Source organism: Bubalus bubalis, chromosome 12 (genome assembly GCF_019923935.1).
Source record: "Bubalus bubalis isolate 160015118507 breed Murrah chromosome 12, NDDB_SH_1, whole genome shotgun sequence".
Taxonomy (NCBI): Eukaryota; Metazoa; Chordata; class Mammalia; order Artiodactyla; family Bovidae; genus Bubalus; species Bubalus bubalis.
In genome coordinates, this window is record NC_059168.1 from 10055035 (window position 1) to 10075700 (window position 20666).

At 55.3% G+C, this 20666-nt stretch overlaps 1 protein-coding gene across 10 annotated transcripts in view; it reads left to right on the forward strand.

Moving 5' to 3' along the window:
* Positions 1-19743, forward strand: part of DCTN1 (dynactin subunit 1) — a 30348-nt gene extending 10605 nt beyond the window's left edge. For 2 of the 10 annotated variants that reach the window (XM_044925754.2, XM_044925755.2), the window contains exons 2-32: positions 2476-2721; positions 3007-3085; positions 3283-3317; positions 4030-4050; positions 6379-6396; positions 7769-7789; positions 9059-9250; positions 9600-9797; positions 9942-10146; positions 10223-10301; positions 10400-10559; positions 10669-10773; positions 10951-11142; positions 11233-11349; positions 11595-11747; positions 12347-12507; positions 12613-12781; positions 13042-13110; positions 13343-13405; positions 13516-13665; positions 13828-13989; positions 14075-14206; positions 14415-14540; positions 14773-14915; positions 15187-15353; positions 17321-17335; positions 17528-17661; positions 17753-17945; positions 18171-18250; positions 18775-18864; positions 19264-19743. In XM_044925754.2, coding sequence (XP_044781689.1) covers positions 2494-2721; positions 3007-3085; positions 3283-3317; positions 4030-4050; positions 6379-6396; positions 7769-7789; positions 9059-9250; positions 9600-9797; positions 9942-10146; positions 10223-10301; positions 10400-10559; positions 10669-10773; positions 10951-11142; positions 11233-11349; positions 11595-11747; positions 12347-12507; positions 12613-12781; positions 13042-13110; positions 13343-13405; positions 13516-13665; positions 13828-13989; positions 14075-14206; positions 14415-14540; positions 14773-14915; positions 15187-15353; positions 17321-17335; positions 17528-17661; positions 17753-17945; positions 18171-18250; positions 18775-18864; positions 19264-19401 — 3795 coding nt within the window. In that variant the 5' untranslated portion in view covers positions 2476-2493 and the 3' untranslated portion in view covers positions 19402-19743. Of the gene's footprint in view, positions 1-589; positions 871-2475; positions 2722-3006; positions 3086-3282; positions 3318-4029; positions 4051-6351; positions 6397-7768; positions 7790-9058; positions 9251-9599; positions 9798-9941; positions 10147-10222; positions 10302-10399; positions 10560-10668; positions 10774-10950; positions 11143-11232; positions 11350-11594; positions 11748-12346; positions 12508-12612; positions 12782-13041; positions 13111-13342; positions 13406-13515; positions 13666-13827; positions 13990-14074; positions 14207-14414; positions 14541-14772; positions 14916-15186; positions 15354-17320; positions 17336-17527; positions 17662-17752; positions 17946-18170; positions 18251-18774; positions 18865-19263 lie in introns of those variants that run through there. The other 8 variants (XM_006067941.4, XM_044925751.2, XM_044925752.2 and 5 more) reach the window with 8 other exon arrangements.
* Positions 19744-20666: the final 923 nt, after the last annotated feature.

Genomic DNA, 20666 nt, shown 5'->3' on the forward strand with positions numbered 1-20666 from the left:
CCTTTGCCAGTTTGGGGGAAAGCTGGAGTACTTGACTTGCTTTGCTGTGTGCGTGTGTGTGTGTGTGTGTGTGTGTGTGTGTGTGGAGTTGTCTCTATTGCTGCTCTTCCTTTGCTAAGTATTGGGCATGGGGCCTGGCTGCTCTGGCCCAGGGTGAGATTGAAATTTAAACCCTGATCACGTGGGTTTGAACCTGACTCCTAAGTTTAGAAAGGGGAGGGAGAAGGAAGAGCATCAGAAAGAGGGTGAGAGACCCTTCTTCTGGCTGGGAGGAAGCCCCGGGAAGCTGATTGTTTGGAAGTGTCACTTGATGCTGACAGGTCCGCTGCCCCTAACATCGTGGGAGTGGGCGGGTGGCAGAGATGGTGAGGGGGTGCTGACCAGGAGAGTCATCAGGGCTGTGCTCCCAGCGTAGGACAGTGCCCTCTACAGGTGAGTGTTGAGAGTCTGTGGCGTGGGCCCGCGTCGCTCCTTCTCTGTCTGGACTGGCCCAGGTGCAGCAGGGGGGCACTAGGACCCAGAGGCTAGCTCGGCTCCTGACAAGTCTAGAGCAGCACTAGCGCAGAGTGAGACTCATCAGCTGGCAAGCGGGGTTCGGTGTCTCTGGGTTCAGGAATCCTCCAGCAGCAGAGGGGACTTGCTCCTCAGCCCCTTTCTCCGTTCCCTCCCCTACCCCAGTAGGCCACCCAGTGAGGTCCATGGACAGGGGAGGGCCACGCCTGCCGGCTTCTGTGTTTGTCCATGAGGGCCTGGAGCCCTAGCCCTCCTGCCTAGGTTTCTGCCTTTTCTCTCTGTCTTTGGTCAGCTGGGGGAGGGGGTGGAGGCCGAGGGAGCAACATGGCCCAGAGCAAGAGGCACGTGTACAGCCGGGTAAGTGGCCCTGATCTGGGATGGCCATGGGAGGGCTGCTGGAGAAGGCCTGGGTGCCTGTGGACAGTGCTGTGGGGGCTGGGAGACAAAGCTGGACCCGGCCGGAGCCACTCGCAGCCCTGATGGGGGTAGACCGCATAGGCGTCCCTTCCCAGAGTTGGGCCCTTTGTGGGTACTGGTGAGGCCTGACCTTTGACTCTAGCTGGACCTCAGGCCAGAGGTTCCTGAGGGGCGCACTGTGCTGGGGATTTCAAATGGGTTGGTGGGTTGGAATGGCCTTTCAATGACGCCTTTCTTTAGAGCTGCTTGATTGTCACTCACTTTCTTGCTCTCTGGCTCAGATGGGCTCTGTAGCCACTGTTGTGTCCACCTGGTCCTGAGGTTTATTAGGGTTAGGACGGTGGTGACAGTCTTTGACTTTGGGGCCGGCCCTGATGTGCCTGTTACCTCCCTTTATTGTCAGGTCCATGAGAGCCGCTCAACTGTCCCAGGTATGATTTGGCCTCTCAGAGCCCCTGGGAATGGCATCCTCGCCTTCTGGGATGAGTTCTTTGGGGAAGAGAGTTGGGGAGTGACTGGCTCTGGCAGAGCTTCCTTATGAAGCCAAGCGGGGGCATCAGAAGGGAGCCCTGTGAGGTCTTCAGGTCCATGCTGTCACTTCTTCATGCCTCATTCTCTGCTGCAAGGCCCCTGGTTCATGGAGCTGCCGTTGCTAAAAATGGCTTAGGTGTGATTTTCTTCTAAGCCATGGGCCTATTTGGGACCTAATTTCATGTTGTCTTGTCATCACGAGTATGTCAGAAGCCGAGAGCTTCCCAAGGACAATGTTTAGTCTATTCCTTTGGCTTGTCCATTCATTTGGACCACTGGGCAGAGTCGGGGGACAGTTTGCAGGACAGATCTGAGATACCAGATTGGCCTGGCCTTTATATATTTATTTATTCGTAGCAAGATAGCACGAGTGAAGGATCTGCAGAGCTTATAGATAGAGTTGATTGGCCAGGGCTGAGGCCTGGAAGAAGGGAGTTAAATGGTTGAATGGGCTTGGTGAGGCATCTCGGGGTGTCATGGTGGGGCGGGGGAGGCCAGGTCTTGAAGGAGGCACAGTTGCGTGCTGAACCTCAGGGAGGACAGGCAGAAGTAGGGAGGGGGCCAGGACTCTGCGGGAACACTCACTGGCTCACCTGTCTTCCCAGCTTTGACTTCTGTGTCAGGCATTGGGTTGTGGGGAACCGCGGTAAACAGAGTTACTTGCTTGAGCTTCATTCCCCTCCTAGCGGACAGTGCTCCTGAGAAAGTAGCCATGTGGACTGACATTCACAGATCTATCAATGAATTCTGATTTATTAAAGTTAAATATAAACTCTTAAAAATTCTGGCAGATTCCAGGGGAGTTTGAAGAAGTTTTAGAACATAATACTGACATTTTTCCAAAAGAAATTTGGTAGGTGTTGGCGGGGGGCACTTTAATTTGAGAATGGGGTTCAGGGAAGTGACTTCTGGTCCTTTTTTAGGCCAGGATCCTGATCGGGGCCTCTCTTTTATATTAGGATGACACCCTTAACTTGAGGCTTTTAACTCTGTATGTTTGAACGTGTCTTTCAGACTCCTAGTGGCAGCAGAATGAGTGCTGAGGCAAGTGCCCGGCCCCTGCGAGTGGGCTCCCGTGTGGAGGTGATTGGAAAAGGCCACCGTGGCACCGTGGCCTATGTTGGAGCCACACTCTTTGCTACTGGCAAATGGGTAGGTGTGATCCTGGATGAAGCAAAAGGCAAGAATGATGGAACTGTCCAAGGCAGGAAGTACTTCACTTGCGATGAAGGACACGGCATCTTTGTGCGCCAATCCCAGGTACTCACTTCCTGCTCCTGTGTGTGTGTGTGTGTGTGTGTGTGTGTGTGTGTGTGTGTGTGTATACATGCTCTGTTGCATGTGCAGCTGGTGTGTTGGTGTTCTCTTTTCCTGGGCATGAGCCTGAGTCTCTGGTTGGAAGAGTGGGAGGTAACGAGGGAGGGAAGATCGAGAGCTATCCTTAGGGAATCGGCCCTGTACTCTAGGCTTGCTTAGGGCCTGAAGAGGGGCCCATATTACATCCAGCCTTGATCTAGCTATATTGAGTCTATTCTGTGGCCTCAGATCCAGGTATTTGAAGATGGAGCGGATACTACTTCACCAGAGACACCTGATTCCTCTGCCTCAAAGGTCCTCAGAAGAGGTAACAACCACCCACTTAAGTTGCCTCCTCACACGCAGGAGTCCCCAGGACTTCTCCCCAGAACAAGGGGCCGCAGTGGATCCTGAGATTTTCTGTCACCACCGTATTCTGTTGTTACGTCTTGCTTACCCTGCCATGACATTCTCTGCTCCTGTTCCTCTACACAAACACACGCTTTGTTTCTGTTTGCATTCTAGAGGGAGCTGACTCAAATCCAAAGACCAGCAAACTGGTAAGTAGTCAGGGATGGGAGTGGGGAGTAATGGAGGAAAGAGGGAAAAGAAAAAGAAAGGAGGGAGGCCCACACTAGGTCTTACTCGCCTGCTGCTTCCGCCCGAGGCACTGAACTGAGTTGGCCTTTCCAGGCTCCATCCTCTCTGAGAAGGAAACTTCCTGGGTATGAGTTGCCGCTTTAGGTGTAAAGGTGCTAGCAGGGAAAAGCTACCAATGCCCGGAAGTTCTGGCTCCGTTGGAACTGAGGCTGGGGGAAGGGAGGACCGGTCTGCCCCTAGTAGTGTTGCTGCCAACTTCCTACCTGTTGGTGCCCGAGGCTGCCGACATCTGATGGATGTAGGGCAGGGGTAAGGTGAAAACTGGAGGAGAAAGGTGCTCTCCGGTTCACAAGTAAGTGGGAAGGAGCTGGGCCCTCTGCCGCCTTTTCAGGTTGTATGTAGAGGGCCCACCGCAGCTCCCCTCCGCTGCTCTGCACAGGGTGTGTGAGGAGGGGCTCCCAACTCTCCAGCTCCTCAGGGCAGGGTGTGGACCTTCTGGAAGCGGATATTGAGGGAGGCCTCATCTCACCCGGGCCTTGACAGTGACCTGCTCCTCCCGTACCGGTGTTTGCCTGCGGGTCTTAATACCTACACCCAAGATGTCTGACCGGCTAGCACAGTGCGTTGTTTAACTCTGTTCTCTAACTCTGCCCTTTCCACCTCCTCATGCAGCGGGGACTGAAGCCTAAGAAGGTGGTGTGTTTACTATTTGTGCCTGGGTGGGTGAGGGCCATGAGCCCCCTGCCCAGCTGTCCTGCATGTCCATGGGCTGCTACATGCATGTATGTGTGACCTTGGGGCTGGGATGGCCAGAGGAAATGGCAGCCTTGGCTTTCAGAGTTCCTTTGAGGGGTGCAAGGATATCAGGCTCAGTGTCCAGGCCCAGATGGCGTTAGGGACGATCCTCACTCCTCCTCACACCCCTGCCCATCGCCTCGGGACTTCTAGTCAGAGACTCTAAGCGTTTGACTGTAAATAGCAGCAGCATGGAAAAGAGCATTGACTGGGTTACAGTGGATTCTCACTTAGCCTGAACTTAGGGTCAGTGGCAGGAGAGACGGGGGATGTGGAGGCGAGGTTAGCTAAGTAGGTGGGAGTCAGGGAACCGAGCTCAGGAAAAGCAGTTGGAAGCCTGAGTGGGGCCTGCCTCTGGGTGGCGTGGCCATGAATGCGCACCTTTGCTCTGCTCCGTCCTTTTTTCCCTGCCTCTTCCTTCCTCTGGTGTTGTGCTCGGGGCCTACCTCCCGCACCTTACAGCCTTCCATCAGCCATCACTGGAGTGGGGCTGCCACCCCTGAGACTCTTTCAGTCTGAAGTTGCTGCCATGACCACTTCCCCACACCAGTTCATGCCTTTGGGCTGTGCCCAAGCCGTCTCTGACCTGCATGTGCCTGTCTGACCTGTATGTGCTGTGCTGTGTGTATGAAGTTCTGTGATTTCCTTGTTACCCATCTGTGTCAGGACCTTCTGACTCTGCATGGAGAGCTGTTAGACTGGGGTAGTGGGAGGGGAGAGTAAAACTTCTCTATTTTGATTTCTGGTTGGTGGCGGGTCCTCACTTTGGAGTCTTGCCTTGGAAGAGATGACATAATGGTACTTGCTTTGGGGTCCTGGCTTTGGAGGGAGTGGGGGTTTAAGAAGGAAGATAATTCTCTAAAGGACGCTGGACCCATTCCAGGAACTTGGCTTCTTTCCTTGATTATTGGCTCCTGGTTGGGGCTCCCATCTTGCATCAGACCCCAAATAGAGAAGAGCATGGACCTGCAGTCTACTGTCTATGGAGGGGTTCTGGCTGCAGTCTGATCTGACCGCGGGTGGGATGTGAGCCATGCCCAGATCTGGGTGTTTTTGGTGGCTGACTAGGGAAATGTGGCAAAGCCTAGCCTAGGCTGCCTGCACTGGGGTAAAGCGCCTCCTTGGCTCATGGTGCAGAGTGTCAGTCAAGTTGTCAAGTCCTTCCCTAGTTCTTTCTCTCCAGTGGTTCTCTCGCAGCACATCACTTAACACAGGAAACAGGGAGCTAGCACCAGAACAAAAGAAGGAACTTTGAGGGGCAGGGTGGAAGAGAGGACCCAGATGTCTCTGCAAGGTTCCCAGTCCTTTCTGGAAGCTCTTTAGAGACAGGCTCTAACCTGCCCACAACCCAGGGAGAGTTGGGAAAGGAGCCAGATGCTGTCATTAGAGCTGCTACTGCCCAGATGGAATGTTCTCTGGGTTTCTTAGTGTGCCCCGCAGAGCCGATGCAGGAGTGCCGGGTGTGTGCGCCTGATGAGCCACCAGCAGGATATCATCTGTGTGTATAAGAGACAGAAGCAGAGTTGATGGGGTTGTAGACTGAGGGGGTGTGAGTATGAGAGAGGCCTGATGAAGCAGTGAGGTCCCATGTCCCTGTCCAGTGATACCCTGGTTCCAGAGCGGTCATCACAGAAATGGGACGGCCCCCAGCCCAATTTCTTTGAGCAAATCCTTGGGGATGCGGGAGAGGGAGGAGCCGGCCAGGACCTGTTCTTTGGAGGAGGAAGCTGGGTGGGTTTATAGAGGACTTTGTCCAGTCAGGAGGAGGAGGAGGAGGAGGAGCCATCAGAGCTGGTGGTTGCTAGGTGACTGAGGAGCAGTGGCTCCACCCCTCGTGGAGCAGAGGAGGGTGGGTGCATGACGTCAGGTGGAGCTGGTGCGGCGGCCTCTGAGGCTGCCGTCAGCCTAAGCTGGCGAACTAGGCCGGGGGCCTCCCGAGTGCCTCTCCGGTGCCTGCCGGAGCCTGGCCATCCCCACCCTGCACCGGCGGGGGCTTCCGCATCTGAGCTGCAGCCGTTGGCCAGCTGGGGAGCTGCCGGGCCCGGGGAGCTGCGGCTGCATTGTTGGGATTTGATACACTAATCTCCTGTCTCCGCCGCCTTTCCCTCTGTTCGGTCTCTTTCCCTCCCTCCCTTGGCCTGTCCTTCCTGTGTGTGTCCGTCCTCCTCTGTCCTTCCTTCTCTTCCCTCTCCTGGCTTTCTTTGGTTTTCTGCAATGATGAGACAGGCACCGACAGCCCGAAAGGTACTCTTGCTTGCTCTGGCCCTGCTGCCAGGCTGCCAGCGTGATGGTGGCAGCAGGCTGCTGGGGTGGGGGTGGGGGCTGATGGACTTGCTCTGCTGGTTGGGGGCGAGGATGGGGATGAAGGCGGGGGGCAGGGAGAGTGTGTGTCACTGCCATGCCCCACACCCTGGGCGTTTGCTCCCTCGCCTTCCTGCTCTTGGCTCTGAATCTGTGTTTTGGGCCTTGTACCCAGTGGCCTCACCAGCTTGAGCTTCAGGCAGCTTTTGCTGCAAACTGGCTCTGGATGTGTTTCCTAGGAGAGAATCTGGGGAAGCAGGTCCAGATGTCTTTGTGCCTCTAGCAAGCCTACCTCACTCGACCTTTGCTAGAATGACACTTGGTTGTAATACTAGCATCCCTCCCCGACTGGGGTCTGTATCAGGGGCTTTCTCTAGAACAGTTTGTGACACATAGTTATGGAGGCTTAGCCCAGGGTAGTAGACGTGGGGGTTGGTCTCCTTGGGAGACCTAGAAGGGCCCAGGCCAAATCTTGTGTTTGCCAGAGCTCTGAGGCCCTGGGTATCAAGAATACTGTTTGGGAGTTGGAGTTTATCATGTGTTTATCACTCTGCAATAGTCCGGGGTGGTTGGTCTCCGATCTGGTGTAGGGCAGTAGTTTCCCTGTGCTGCTGCCCACCCCCACCTCCTTTCTTGCAGCCGGGTGGGGTCACTTTGCTGATCTCTGGGCTTATGGCTAATGCAATATTCATGGTTGTGACACCTGAGCCCTCTGCCCTGGGGATGGGGACTGCTGCAGGAACTGGTCCTGGGGAAGACGGTGGGGGTGGGGCGTGTGGCCGCACTGTGCTCCCTTGGGGACCTGATCTCTCCTAGCTGGTTTCACTCACTTCTAGGCTTGTATCATCATTCTTGTCACGTGGTATTTCTCAGGAGTCCTGTGTGGAATCTAGCACTCTAAGGAAGGGGCTGACCTGGGAAAGTCCTTGGGAGTGGTGGATGGGCGGGGCTCTGGGCTGGAGTGGGAGAGGTGGCTGTGGGAGGACTCCTCTCTGGTCTCTGGAGACCCTGTCTACTAGCTGCTGGCTTTGGTCTCCTGTGGCTCGGCCTGGGAGACGGGGACAGAATTTCCAGGGTAGGATAAAAGTGGGAGAAGGAACCAGTGGGAAATAGGAGTTCTGAGCTCCTGGAGCAGGATCAAGGTGACTCACGGGAAGGAGGGCATGGGGCCGGGTTGGGGAGGAGGGGTGGGCTGCTGACTGCAGCCTCGTGTCTGCTGCTTCTGCTCTCATTGCTGTCCCTTCTGCTGTCTGTCTTTCTGCCATCATCCTTTCTTTCCTGACTACTCCTCCTCTGGCTCCTGTTGCCTGTCCAGACTACAACTCGGCGGCCCAAGGTGAGGAAAAAACAGGCCTCTGTACCAGCCACTGCTGAGTGGACACAGATGCCTTAGGCGTGTGCATGTACGTGGCCTTTTGTATGTGCAAGTGTAAGTTGGTCACAGTGTGTCCCGGGTTCTCTTCAGGGGAGTGAGGGTACTGAGGGTAAGGACCGGCCCCTCCTGGGAAGGTGCCTTCCAGCTCTTAGGAGCATGTCTGAGCCAGTAGCTTGAGTGTAGAAGAGAAACGAGAGTGGTTGTGCTTAGCCAAGGCAGACTTTCTTGAAGAAGGGCATCTTCCAGCTGCTTTTGACTGGATTTTGCGGGGCGTGTGTGTGTGTGTTGTTGGGGAAGGGGTGGGGAATTAGAGGAAATGTGAAAAAGAACTTGGAATGTAAATGTCAGGGGCTACGGAGGTGGGTGTGTCTGTGAAAGGCCTTGGGTGGGGGTGTCCGTGGATAGCGTGTGGTCTCTGGGTGTCAGCCCACTGGGAGGCTTCAGGGCTCGGTGCTCCAGGGAGGAACACTGGGCAGGCCGTCTGCTCTAGCACCTCAGCTCCACAGGGACCCGGTACCGTCACCTGATTAGAGCCCCTCTGTCTTGGAGGAGGGAGGTGACAGATGGGTTGGCGGTACAGACCTTGTTTCAGAGGAGAGCCAAGGATTACGACTTTCACCCTGGCCCTTTTACTTGCAGGATCCCCTGAAATAGACCAGGGGGAGGAGGATGAGCTTGAGGGTTTATCAAAGTGTAGAGCCCAGGACCCCCAGTTTTAGGCCAGCCTTCTCTGGGAATGTGAAAATTAGAGATCAGTCTGTTCTTTCTGGGAATGACACTGAGGCGCTTGTTCCCTCTGGGGGAGGTGGGTACAGGCCCAGAGCAACAGTAGCACTGGGAGTATTAAGAAATTGCTACAATGATTACAAGTGGGTCACAAAAAGAATGGTCAAGGGAGTGAGGGCTTCTGCCCTAGCAGGGTAGTGCTAGACCTTGGAGGAATGTGGGGTCAGTGCCAAGGGCGGAGTCTTGTAACCTTGTGTCTTTCTCCGTCCCTCCCCCTCCCGCCACCCCCCCACCCAAATCCCACCCGGTCCTTTGTCACGGCCTCTGACTGGGGCGCTTCCCCTCTGCCCATCACTGTTTCTCTGTGCTCACTGTCCTGTGATACTCTTTGCCTTTCTCCTCCTCTGTCACTTCCTTCACCACATGCTCGTATTCTGTCTCACTCTCTTTTACCACCCCTGTCCCCTACACTTTTTCTGGTCTGCCCCTGCCCTCTCGGAATAGCCCACCCGCCCGGCCAGCACTGGGGTATCCGGGGCCAGTGGTTCCCTGGGCCCCTCTGGCTCAGCATCAGCAGGTGAGCTGAGCAGCAGTGAGCCCAGCACCCCAGCTCAGACTCCGCTGGCAGCGCCCATCATCCCCACGCCGACCCTCACCTCTCCTGGAGCAGCACTCCCACTTCCTTCCCCCTCTAAGGTAAGGTCTGGGGTTGGAGCAAAGACGAACCAAGACGCAAAGTGGCCTGTGACCCCTGACAGGTTCTTAGAAGTTTCCCTGGGTTGAGGGAGACCCAGAACCTTGGATTAGAAGGGTGGGGTCCCAGCATATAAGTATCCTATTACTGGCTAAGCCACCCTTTCCTCTCTGCCCCTCTTCCACACTTCCCCCATAGGGATTGGGCTCTTCACAGATATTTGTATGCCACTTGCTTTGGCCCTGGACCTGGAATGATATCTGCACACATTGCTGTCCTTCCTCTCCAGCTCAGTCTTGATGGGGAAAAGCGGGGAGGCTGTGCATGGACTGAAGGGTCTCTCCTTTGCAGGAAGAGGAGGGGCTGAGGGCCCAGGTGCGGGACCTGGAGGAGAAACTGGAGACCCTACGGCTGAAACGTGCAGAAGACAAGGCAAAACTAAAAGAGCTGGAGAAACACAAGATCCAGCTGGAGCAGGTGCAGGAATGGAAAAGCAAAATGCAGGAGCAGCAGGCAGACCTGCAGCGGCGCCTCAAGGAGGCTCGGAAGGTGGGACCTGGGATAAGGAGGGTGTCTGGGGAGGCCAGGGCCCCAAGGAAGCACTGGAAGCTGGAACTGGGCCTGGACTATCCTGTGAAAAGGGGTACATGAGGCATCTCTGTGATCGTACCCCCAACCGTCACTTCTCTTCAGGAAGCCAAGGAGGCCCTAGAGGCAAAGGAACGCTACATGGAGGAGATGGCTGACACTGCTGATGCCATCGAGATGGCCACTCTGGACAAGGAGATGGCTGAAGAGCGGGCTGAGTCCCTACAGCAGGAGGCCGAGGTGCTGAGGGAGCGTGTGGAAGAGCTCACTACCGACTTGGAAATCCTCAAAGCTGAGATTGAAGAGAAGGGTAAGGGGCCAGGAGCTGCCGGGGGCCAAATGATGGGATTGGACCCCTGACTGAAAGTATGAATGGTCTTCCCCAGGCTCAGATGGTGCCGCATCCAGTTATCAGCTCAAGCAGCTTGAGGAGCAGAATGCCCGCTTGAAGGATGCCCTAGTGAGGTAGGGTCCTCATTGCCAGGCTCACTCTCCTGTCTCCAAATCCGTGAGTGACTCTTGATACCTTTTCTTTCTTCTTCTGTCTTGCCATTTTCCCACAGAATGCGGGATCTTTCTTCCTCAGAGAAGCAGGAGCATGTGAAACTCCAGAAGCTCATGGAAAAGAAGAACCAAGAGCTGGAAGTTGTGAGGCAACAGCGGGAGCGTCTGCAAGAGGAGCTGAGCCAGGCAGAGCGCACCATTGATGAGCTCAAGGAGCAGGTCTGAGCAGCCCAACCCCTTGCCCAGAGCACTGCAATGCTCACCTTCCGATGTCTCCTCTGTCTTGGCACCTTTCAGTCCTTCTCCTTGTTTGCGCTATCTAACACAGGTAGATGCTGCTCTGGGGGCTGAGGAGATGGTAGAGACGCTGACAGACCGGAACCTGGATCTGGAAGAGAAAGTGCGCAAACTGAAGGAGACGGTGGGGGACTTGGTAAGAGAAGAGCAGACTGCTGACTTACAACCCTGATGGAGGGTCTTGGGAAGAGACTTGCCGTGAGAAGGATTGACGTGATCCCTGATCTTTGCGTAGGGTGTGTAGTGAGTGAACCCACCCTGGCCTGCTACCCTGACTCTGACTTTTCTTTGCCCCAACTACCTTGTCTCCCAGGAAGCAATAAATGAAATGAACGATGAACTGCAGGAGAATGCACGTGAGACAGAATTGGAGCTGCGGGAGCAGCTAGATATGGCGGGTGCCCAGGTGCGGGATGCCCAGAAGCGTGTGGAAGCGGCCCAGGAGACAGTCGCAGACTATCAGCAGACCATCAAGAAGTACCGCCAGCTGACTGCCCACCTGCAGGTGCCTGCACACCCACTGCTTTCTGCCCACGATCACCCTAGGGCTTCCCCCATGACTCAGCTGTGTCTTTTCGCCCATCCTTGCTCCCAGGATGTGAATCGGGCACTGACAAACCAGCAGGAAGCGTCCGTGGAGAGGCAGCAGCAGCCACCTCCAGAGACTTTTGACTTCAAGATCAAGTTTGCCGAGACTAAGGCTCATGCTAAGGTCAGGAAAGTGGGTGAGCTGGAGATGGGTGGGTGTTGGAGACCCCAGCCTGGATGAGGCCATGGGCTGATCTGCTGCGGGGTTCTGGCCTTCGGGTTCCTGGAGTTGGGAGTGATTTGTGTGGTGGTTTGGAAGACTCCTGGCCGGGCCTGCCCTAGAAGCAGGAGACACATTGGAACGTGGGATGGAGGTTAGGAGGTTCTCCGCAGCCTAGCTGAGAACCCACTCCCCTGTCTCCCTCACAGGCAATTGAGATGGAATTGAGGCAGATGGAGGTGGCCCAGGCCAACCGGCACATGTCCCTGCTGACAGCCTTCATGCCCGACAGTTTCCTTCGGCCAGGGGGGGACCATGACTGCGTCCTGGTGCTGCTGCTCATGCCTCGACTCATTTGCAAGGTACGGTCTGTCAGCCACATTCGCAGCAGGGGTCTGCTGAGCTTGCCGTGAGCCAGGCACTGGGGACACCAAGCAGAGGTGGCAGTCGTTGTCCTGCTCTCAGGGTTTATGATGTAGTACAGGGATGCAGAATCACAGACAGATGTATGTCACAGATGACGTTTTATGAAGGGGAGATGCAGCTTGTGAAGTGGAGGTAGTGTCTGGGAGAGAGCACAGCTGGGGAGCTGATGGAGACAGTGGGCTATTACTGAAGGAGTAACGTTTAAGGTGAGACCCAAAGATGACTGGAGTTCGTGGGGGATAACTGTCAGGATCATGCTGTAGTTGGAAAGGCAGAGGGAGCAGCAGCTTTAAGGTGGGAAGGAGCTGGTCCCACTGGTCCTGCTGCCCTGTCAGCCCGCATCCGAATCTCCATCAGCACCAGCAGTCACATCAGCCTTTGCCCATGTGCGACTCCCTGCCCGTCTAAGAGCTGTTTCTGCCTTCTCTCCCGTGTCTTCATGCCCTCCACATAGTTGCTCAGCTCTCTGTACTCCTGAGTCTGTGTTCTCCATCCTCTGCTCTGAGCCCCATGTTTCTGGTGCTTCTTCCCACAGGCAGAGCTAATTCGGAAGCAGGCCCAGGAAAAGTTTGAACTAAGTGAGAGCTGTTCAGAGCGGCCAGGACTTCGCGGCGCTGCAGGGGAGCAGCTCAGCTTTGCTGCTGGGCTGGTGTATTCACTGAGTTTGCTGCAGGCCACACTTCATCGTTACGAGCAGTAAGTGATCCCTGACCTCCACGGCAGGGCCATGGGTCCTAGATTGGCTGGAACTGAGGTTGCCTTGTAGACTCTGGCCTCACAGGGCCCTTCTCTGGTCTCCAGTGCCCTCTCTCAGTGCAGTGTGGACGTGTATAAGAAGGTGGGCAGCCTCTACCCTGAGATGAGTGCCCACGAACGCTCCTTGGACTTCCTCATTGAGCTGCTGCACAAGGACCAGCTGGATGAGACTGTCAACGTAGAGCCTCTCACCAAGGCCATCAAGTACTACCAGGTCTGGGGCGAGAATTGAGGCTTAGCACAGCAGGAGGGAGGGTTTCTTCTGGGGCTGTTTCCAGTGTAGCCAGGGTTGTATGTCCCAGGCTGAAGGCGTGAAACTCTTAGATGAACTCACCTTAGGATCCAGCTCCTTGAGGGTTTTGGATTCTTTCATACCTCTGGAGTCCCTTGATCACTGGGGCTCAAACTGCAGTTTGGGAAGAATGCTTCGTTCTTCCAAGGCCTAAAGACTGTTCATTTGCCGTCCCTCCTCAGCATCTGTACAGCATCCACCTTGCTGAACAACCTGAGGACAGCACCATGCAGCTGGCTGACCACATTAAGGTGAGGTGTTTGGGCCAACGGTTGAGCCCCTTATAGAGATTGGAAATGAAAGACATCAGATCACACCCACAAAGGGTGTCACATAAGGAACAGGGTCACTAAGACCAGATCAGGGAAGCCAGAGAGCTCACTAATGGATGGGGTCAGCCAAGGATGGAGACTTCTTTAGAGACGTTAATGGGGCAGAAGGGCTCCATTGGAGGCTGACAGCCACCTGCTTCTGTCTTCACAGTTTACCCAGAGTGCTCTGGACTGCATGAGTGTGGAGGTGGGACGGCTACGGGCCTTCTTGCAGGTGAGAGTGCAACCAGATCTGTTGGAGTTCCTCTTCCTTCAGAGTCCCCACCTCCTTGCCCCCAGCCCTAATTCTGACTTGGCTTCCCGTCTGTCTCCTGTTCTGAGTAGGGTGGGCAGGAGGCTTCAGATATTGCCCTCCTGCTACGGGACCTGGAAACTTCGTGCAGTGATACCCGCCAGTTCTGCAAGAAGATCCGGCGGCGGATGCCAGGGACGGATGCGCCTGGGATCCCAGCTGCACTGGCTTTTGGACCACAGGTTCAGGGCTGTGAAGGGGGACGGGAAGGAAACCGAGCAGAACCAGGAGGGGCGCAGCATGTCGCGATCTGGATCCGGTCGGGGGACAGGAATGGTTCTGAGGTAGCTGGGCACTGTGGCGTTGAGCCCAGAGTGGGCTCCTGACTCCGGCCCGTTGCACAGGTATCTGACACACTCCTCGACTGCAGAAAACACTTGACGTGGGTGGTGGCGGTGCTGCAGGAGGTGGCAGCAGCTGCTGCCCAGCTCATTGCCCCACTGGCAGAGAACGAGGGACTGCCTGTGGCTGCCCTGGAGGAGCTGGCTTTCAAAGCAAGCGAGCAGGTGAGCTGGCTTGGCTGGGCAGAAGGTGGTGATGGGAGAGTCAGGTGGCCACTGGGGTTTTCACTACTGCCGTTGACACCTGCAGATCTACGGGACCCCCTCCAGCAACCCTTACGAGTGTCTGCGCCAGTCATGCAGCCTCCTCATCAGCACTATGAACAAGTTGGCCACAGCCATGCAGGAGGGAGAGTACGATGCCGAGCGGCCCCCTAGCAAGGTGGGTCGCTCCTTGGAGGGAACTGCAGGAGCCAGGAGGAGCAGGACTTGGGGAGCTGCTGCTCACTGTGGGAGGGCTGGGAGGCGGGAATTTGGGGAGCACCTTCCTCTTGCTTAAAAGGCAAGGAGGAAGATTTTCTGTTTGACTGGAGCCCTCTGAAAGGAGAGCCTTGATAACCCTGCCCTCTGCCCCTCACTCTGCCCCTTAGCCTCCCCCAGTTGAGCTGCGGGCTGCAGCTCTTCGTGCAGAGATCACGGATGCTGAAGGCCTGGGTTTGAAGCTTGAGGATCGAGAGACAGTTATTAAAGAGCTGAAGAAGTCACTGAAGATCAAGGTGAGAATAGGGGAGGCTCAGGATCTGAAAGGCCAGGAAATAGCAGGGGGCACAGGGAGGCAGTGAGTGTTGATTGTAACTGAGAGGGGTTGAGGACTGAGGGGAAGCAGTGGCACCTCTGATCAGTGGGCGTTCTCGTGGGAGCTTGCTATCTCATGGTCTGTCCCAGGTCTTGGGTTAGGGGCGGTCATGGGAAGTGTAAGATGACTGGACACGCTCCATCCTCGTCCAGGGGGAAGAGCTCAGTGAGGCCAATGTGCGACTGAGCCTCCTGGAGAAGAAGCTGGACAGTGCTGCCAAGGATGCAGATGAGCGCATTGAGAAAGTGCAGACTCGGCTGGAGGAGACCCAGACACTGCTGCGGAAGAAGGAGAAGTCAGGCACCTCCCCGGCCCCTGTTCACTCCACCCTCCCTGCTGCGAGCAGCTCCCTGCCTCCTAACCCAGGCCCTCTGGGAGTGAGCCTCCCCAGGGGCACAGAGGCCATCTCCTCCCAGCTGACAGCACCACTGTCTCATCCCGATCTGAGCCTCTTCTGCCCCTGGCTCCTGGCCAGCAGGGCTGCCCTCAGGACCTGTCGGGACAGAGAAAGGGGGGCAGGGCCGTTGGGGAGGGGACACTACCCAAGCCCAGGTTCTCTTTCACAGAGAGTTTGAGGAGACCATGGATGCACTTCAGGCTGACATCGACCAGCTGGAGGCAGAGAAGGCAGAGTTAAAGCAGCGATTGAACAGCCAGTCCAAGCGCACGATTGAGGGGCTCCGGGGGCCCCCTCCCTCGGGTATTGCCACCCTGGTCTCTGGCATTGCTGGGGGTGAGTGCCATGGAGCAGGCAGCACCAGCCCAGAGGAGATTGAATGTCCCTATTCCTGTCCTTGGTCTCCGTTTGACTTTTCTCCCCCGTGCCCCGCCGCCCACAGCTGGATGTTCAGCCAGGAACACACTTGCCCAGTTTCACTCTGTGGCAACTTTCACCAAGTTTTTAGTTCTTCTGAAGATGTGTGCAGAGTTCCTTTGGCCAAGGTGGGGCAGTGGGGTCTCACCAAGGTGTCAGTGAAACTCAGAATTCCAGTAGCTCTCCCTCCTGGGTCTGCCGTCTGGCCTTTCTGTCCGCACCCTGTATTCCAGGAGGTCATCAGCCTGCAGCAGACCAGGGCATCTGCTGTGGTATCCAGTGGTGCCTGTGCTGCTCTTGACTCTTCCTCTGCAGGGGCACTGCATTTCTCCAGAGTTCACGTCGCTTCACCCTATAGTGCGGTCCTCTCTTCCAGTGCTGAATTCTCCCAGTTCCACTTGGGGCTTATGTTCTGACCTTTGACTACTCTCATAGTGTGGTCAGGGCTCCTTACCTGGAGTTTTTCTGGCTTCCAGGCCTAGTCTCCCCAGTTTCCTGACAAGGAGGTGGCCACTGCTACCTTGATTCTCATCTACCTTGTAGTATGTTTTTTGTTCACTCTTTAGTTTCTTACTTCCCCTTCTCACCTCCAGAAGACAAACTCCTTGAAATGGGATTAAAGCTGCAGGATCTCTAGAACTCCCCTGCTGCGCTTGTCTTGTCGGTTGGCCTCACCTAGGCTCTTGTCCTCGTCAAAGCCCCCATCACTGGTGGTGCTTGACTCTGGAAAGTGACCAAGTATCTTCTTGTCTTTAGATTCCTGTGAGTCAGATGCTTCCGTGTTCCTTGGGAGGGGACAGAATTACCATATTGTGTTGTTTTAGCATAGGCTTTTTTTTTTTTTTTCAGTTGCACTGGGTCTTGTGCGATGGACAGGCTCCTCTAGTTGCAATGTGTAGGTTCAGTAGCCTTGCAGCATGTGGGATCTTTGTTCTTTGACAAGGAATTAAGCATGCGTTTCCTGCATCGGAAGGTGGATTCTCAACCACTGGACCACCAAGGGAATCCTAGCATAGGCTTTTTAAACAAATACTGGTTCTTTTTTTTTGTTTTTTTTAATAATTTTACTTATTTATTTTCAGCTGTGTTGGGTCTTTGTTGCTGCACAGACTCTCTCTAGTGAGCGGGAGCTACTTTGCATTGCAGTACACAGGCTTCTCAGTGCAGTGGCTTCTCCTGTTGTGCAGCATGGGCTCTAGGGCACGCGGGCTTCAGTGGTTGCAACACGGGGGCTCAGTAGTTGCATTTCGCAGGCTCCAGAGCACAGACCAGTTGTTGTGGCTCACAGGCTTAGCTGCTCTGCAGCATGTAGGATCTTCCCAGACCAGGGATCGAACCCATGTCTCCTGCATTGGCAGGTGGATTCTTTGTCACTGAGCCACCAGGGAAGCCCCAGATATCGGTTTTTAATTTCTGAAACTTTGCACCAAAAAAGGGTGACTTTTGTCTCAGCGCCATGGGGAACCTGAAGAAATGGGTATGTGTCTTCATGCTCAGTTAAGTTTTGCCGGTGGGGAGGACTAAGGGTGCAGACATATCAGGGTCTCAGGAGTGGTCCATCTGCCCTTCTGGGAGATGGAGTGTAGGGCAGGGAGGCAGGAACAGCCTCGTGCCTCAAGTGTTTGCTCCAACGCACACTGCCGCTGCCACTCTTCCTCACGTGTTGCAGCTTGTATCGTGGCCTGACTGCCCTTTTCTATCTTTCTTTCACACATATTTCCTCTTTCCCCAAACGCAAAGGCAGGATTTTCTTAGAGAAGGTATGGTGATGAGGAAAAATGTCTTCCTGTGTGACCAGGATTCTTCTGGTGTGTCTCCCTCACCACCATACCATCTAATTCCTCTCTCCTCTTTTCCTGCTCCCCCATGGGCTGTCCTGAGCGCAGAAGAACAACAGCGAGGTAGAGAGCCAACCTGCTGGGGGGGTTAACAGGGTTGGTGGGAATTGGGGCTGAGGGAGCAGGGCGAGACCGCCCCCTTGGGAGCAGTCAAGACTGGAGGTAGCAGGGAATAAGGAAGGGGGACGAGTAGGAATGGAACCCACCTTCAACCCTTCCCACCTGGGCTCATGACATTTGTTGTGGTCCCCATAGGAGGTGCCCCTGGACAGGCTCCGGGGTCTGTGCCAGGCCCAGGGCTGGTGAAGGACTCACCACTGCTGCTTCAGCAGATCTCTGCCATGAGGCTGCACATCTCCCAGCTCCAGCACGAGAACAGCACCCTCAAGGTGAGGTCACAGAAAGGGTGTCTCACCGCTGATAGACGGTAGGCCTGTCCGTCACTTCTTACCACCACTCTTCTTCCCACTTCGCTCACAGGGAGCCCAGATGAAGGCATCCTTAGCAGCCCTGCCCCCTCTGCACGTGGCCAAACTCTCTCTCCCGCCCCACGAGGGCCCTGGCAGCGAGCTTGCTGCTGGAGCGCTGTACCGTAAGACCAACCAGCTGCTGGAGACACTGAATCAGCTGAGCGCATGCACGCACGTAGTGGACATCACTCGCTCCAACCCTGGTATGGACCTACCCACTCCTGAGATGAAAACCACAGCCCCTCCCCTTGCCTCAGGGAGGTAGCCCCTGCCTAGGCACTTCCCACACCAGAGAGGCTCTTCCTAGCCCTGTTCTTTGGTCTCAGTGTTCAGTTTGCTTGAGGCAGGAAGCTGGACTGGATGAAGGGTCACTAGTCATGCTGCCTGCCTGCGCCTTGGCGGGCCTCACTAGCCTTCTTTCCCCACAGCTGCCAAGAGCCCGTCGGCCCAGCTCCTGGAGCAGGTGGCTCAGCTCAAGTCCCTAAGCGACACCATTGAGAAGCTCAAGGTTAGTTTAGACCTACCTTTCCTCACCCAGGAGTGCACACTTGAGAGCATTCTGTGCTGGAGGCCCTAGCATGGCCATTTCCACCAGGACCCCCAGGGTTCCTAGGGGTCCAGCCCTGTACTAGGTGACACGTTGCAAAGGAGGTGGGAGGGAAGACGGGGTTCCTGCCTTGGGAGTTCACTCCCAGATTCCCTCAATAGAAAAGAGATTCCTGCCAACAAATTGGGTTGAGCTAGCATCATCTTCAGTGTAGTGCAGCTCTCTGTCAGAGCCGAGATCACCGCAGAGTAGAATGGTTGAGAATGGCTTCCCAGAAGTTACAGAATCTGAGATGAACCCTGAAGGTTAAGTATCTATAAAGTAAGGATGTTGGGTAGAGATGGGATTGGAGTTGAGAGCAAAGGTATGGTGATAAAAGAGAACTGGGTCCCTGTCCTTGGTATTAGTATTCCTGTGAAGCCAGGGAGATACTGGGCTAACCTGTGGAGGGTCCCCTAAACGACTCCTGTTCCCCCATCTGCCAGGATGAGGTTCTTAAGGAGACTGTATCTCAGCGCCCTGGAGCCACGGTCCCCACTGACTTTGCCACCTTCCCTTCATCAGCCTTCCTCAGGGTAAGAGGGAGCATGGGGAGGGGGTGGGCAGTGAAGGCTCAGATGAGTCCTTGCCCTCTCCTCCAGAATTTGAAGAGGCTTCTGGGGGTCTCAGGTCCAATGACCTTGAGTCGTCTGGCCAAGTCTTAACTTGCAAGTAACTTAACAGTGCTTGCAATGCTTTCCGAAATTCCAGTATTTTAGCAGTTAAGCATCGTCTGTGATTCTGACACCAGGAGAGACTCAGAACTCCCTTGTCAGGCTGTGTGCCTCAATTCTGATTTGGAAAGTGTGGTCATTGTCGTCTAGGAGCCTCAAAGCCCCCGTCTCCCAGGGTCTCGGTGCTCTGGGACCTTGTCGGTGGCACACAGCTCAAGTGAGCCCCTGACCTGGCGGCCTCTGTCCCTTCCCAATTCCCAGGCCAAGGAAGAGCAGCGGGACGACACTGTGTACATGGGCAAAGTGACCTTCTCGTGCGCAGCTGGCCTTGGGCAGCGACACCGGCTGGTGCTCACCCAGGAGCAGCTGCACCAGCTCCACGACCGCCTCATCTCCTAAATGCTTCTTCCCTCACTGCCCGCTCCTGCCCGCAGCCCTCCTGGAGCTGCTCCTCCTGATGCCTAGCCACAGGGCAGCCCCCCGGGAGAACTGCGTGTGTAAGCTGTTCCTGCCCTACTCGGCTCCACGCCCACCTTCAGCGCCCTGCCCTGGCCCCTTGACCTGGGTTGCCCAGTTTCCCTTCCCTGGCCTCTGCCAGAGTTCACTGTTCAGTTGCTCCCTTCTTCCTGAGGAGCTTCAGGGGCTCTAGCGGGTAGGTAGGTTGAGAGCCCACAACCAAAGGTTGAATGAGGTCTCTCCGACTGAGGACTTCACTCCTTGATTAAAGCCACTTCTGCTTCAGTGTTGTCTGTGTGATGTTGGGAGTGGGAATTGGGCCACTTGACTCAGCAGGAGTGGAGGAGAAGGGACGCTGAGAAGGCTCTGGCTGTGCCAAATTTGAAGATCTCCCTCTTTCGTGACCAGTGGAATGCTCTGTCCCTCAAATTTGTGTGCAGTTAAGTTTCTCTGAGCAGGGGGAAAGGGCTCAACCAAGGGCTTGGCTCCTGAGTTCATTTAATGGAGTTAGGAGGGTGGGGAATGTGTCGCCTCTGAAGCCCTGCCTCTGTTCTCTGGATCTTTCACTGCTCTTCAGGCCAGCAGTGTTTGGAGCTTGGCTAATGGTATGATTGCCACTCCAGCCAACTTTCTGAGGCGCTGGCAGTCTCCCTCTAAGATCTGAGGGCTCTCAGAGGGAACATTTAGTAAGCAACGGAAGACCAAAGTCATAGACTGGTAAGAAAGGATAGACATTACTAAAGCTGCTCCCAAGGCCCACTACAAATTAAGATCACCTGGGGAATTCCTTTGAAAAAGTTCACACATTTCTGGGCTTTGGCTCAGGTGGTGCTAGTGGTAAAGAACCCACATGCCAATGCAGGAGATGTAAGAGACATGGGTTTGATCCCTGGGTCGGGAAGATGCCCTGGAGGAGGGCATGGCTACCCACTCCAGTATTCTTGCCTGGAGAATCCCCATGGACAGAGGAACCTGGCAGGCTATAGTCCATTGGGTTTTATAGAGTCAGACTGAAGAGACTTAGCACGCATGGGCTTTGGCTCAGATTTGGGGCCCATTAGGCCAATGAGCAGTGCCTCAGCATCTTAGAGCTTAGCCCCAGTTTAGCTCAGTTTCTTGATACTCACTCTTTTTTTTTTTTTTGGCTGTGCTGCACACCCGCACTCCCTGTAGTGGGAGCACAGCCCCCTAGCCGTTGGACTGCCAGG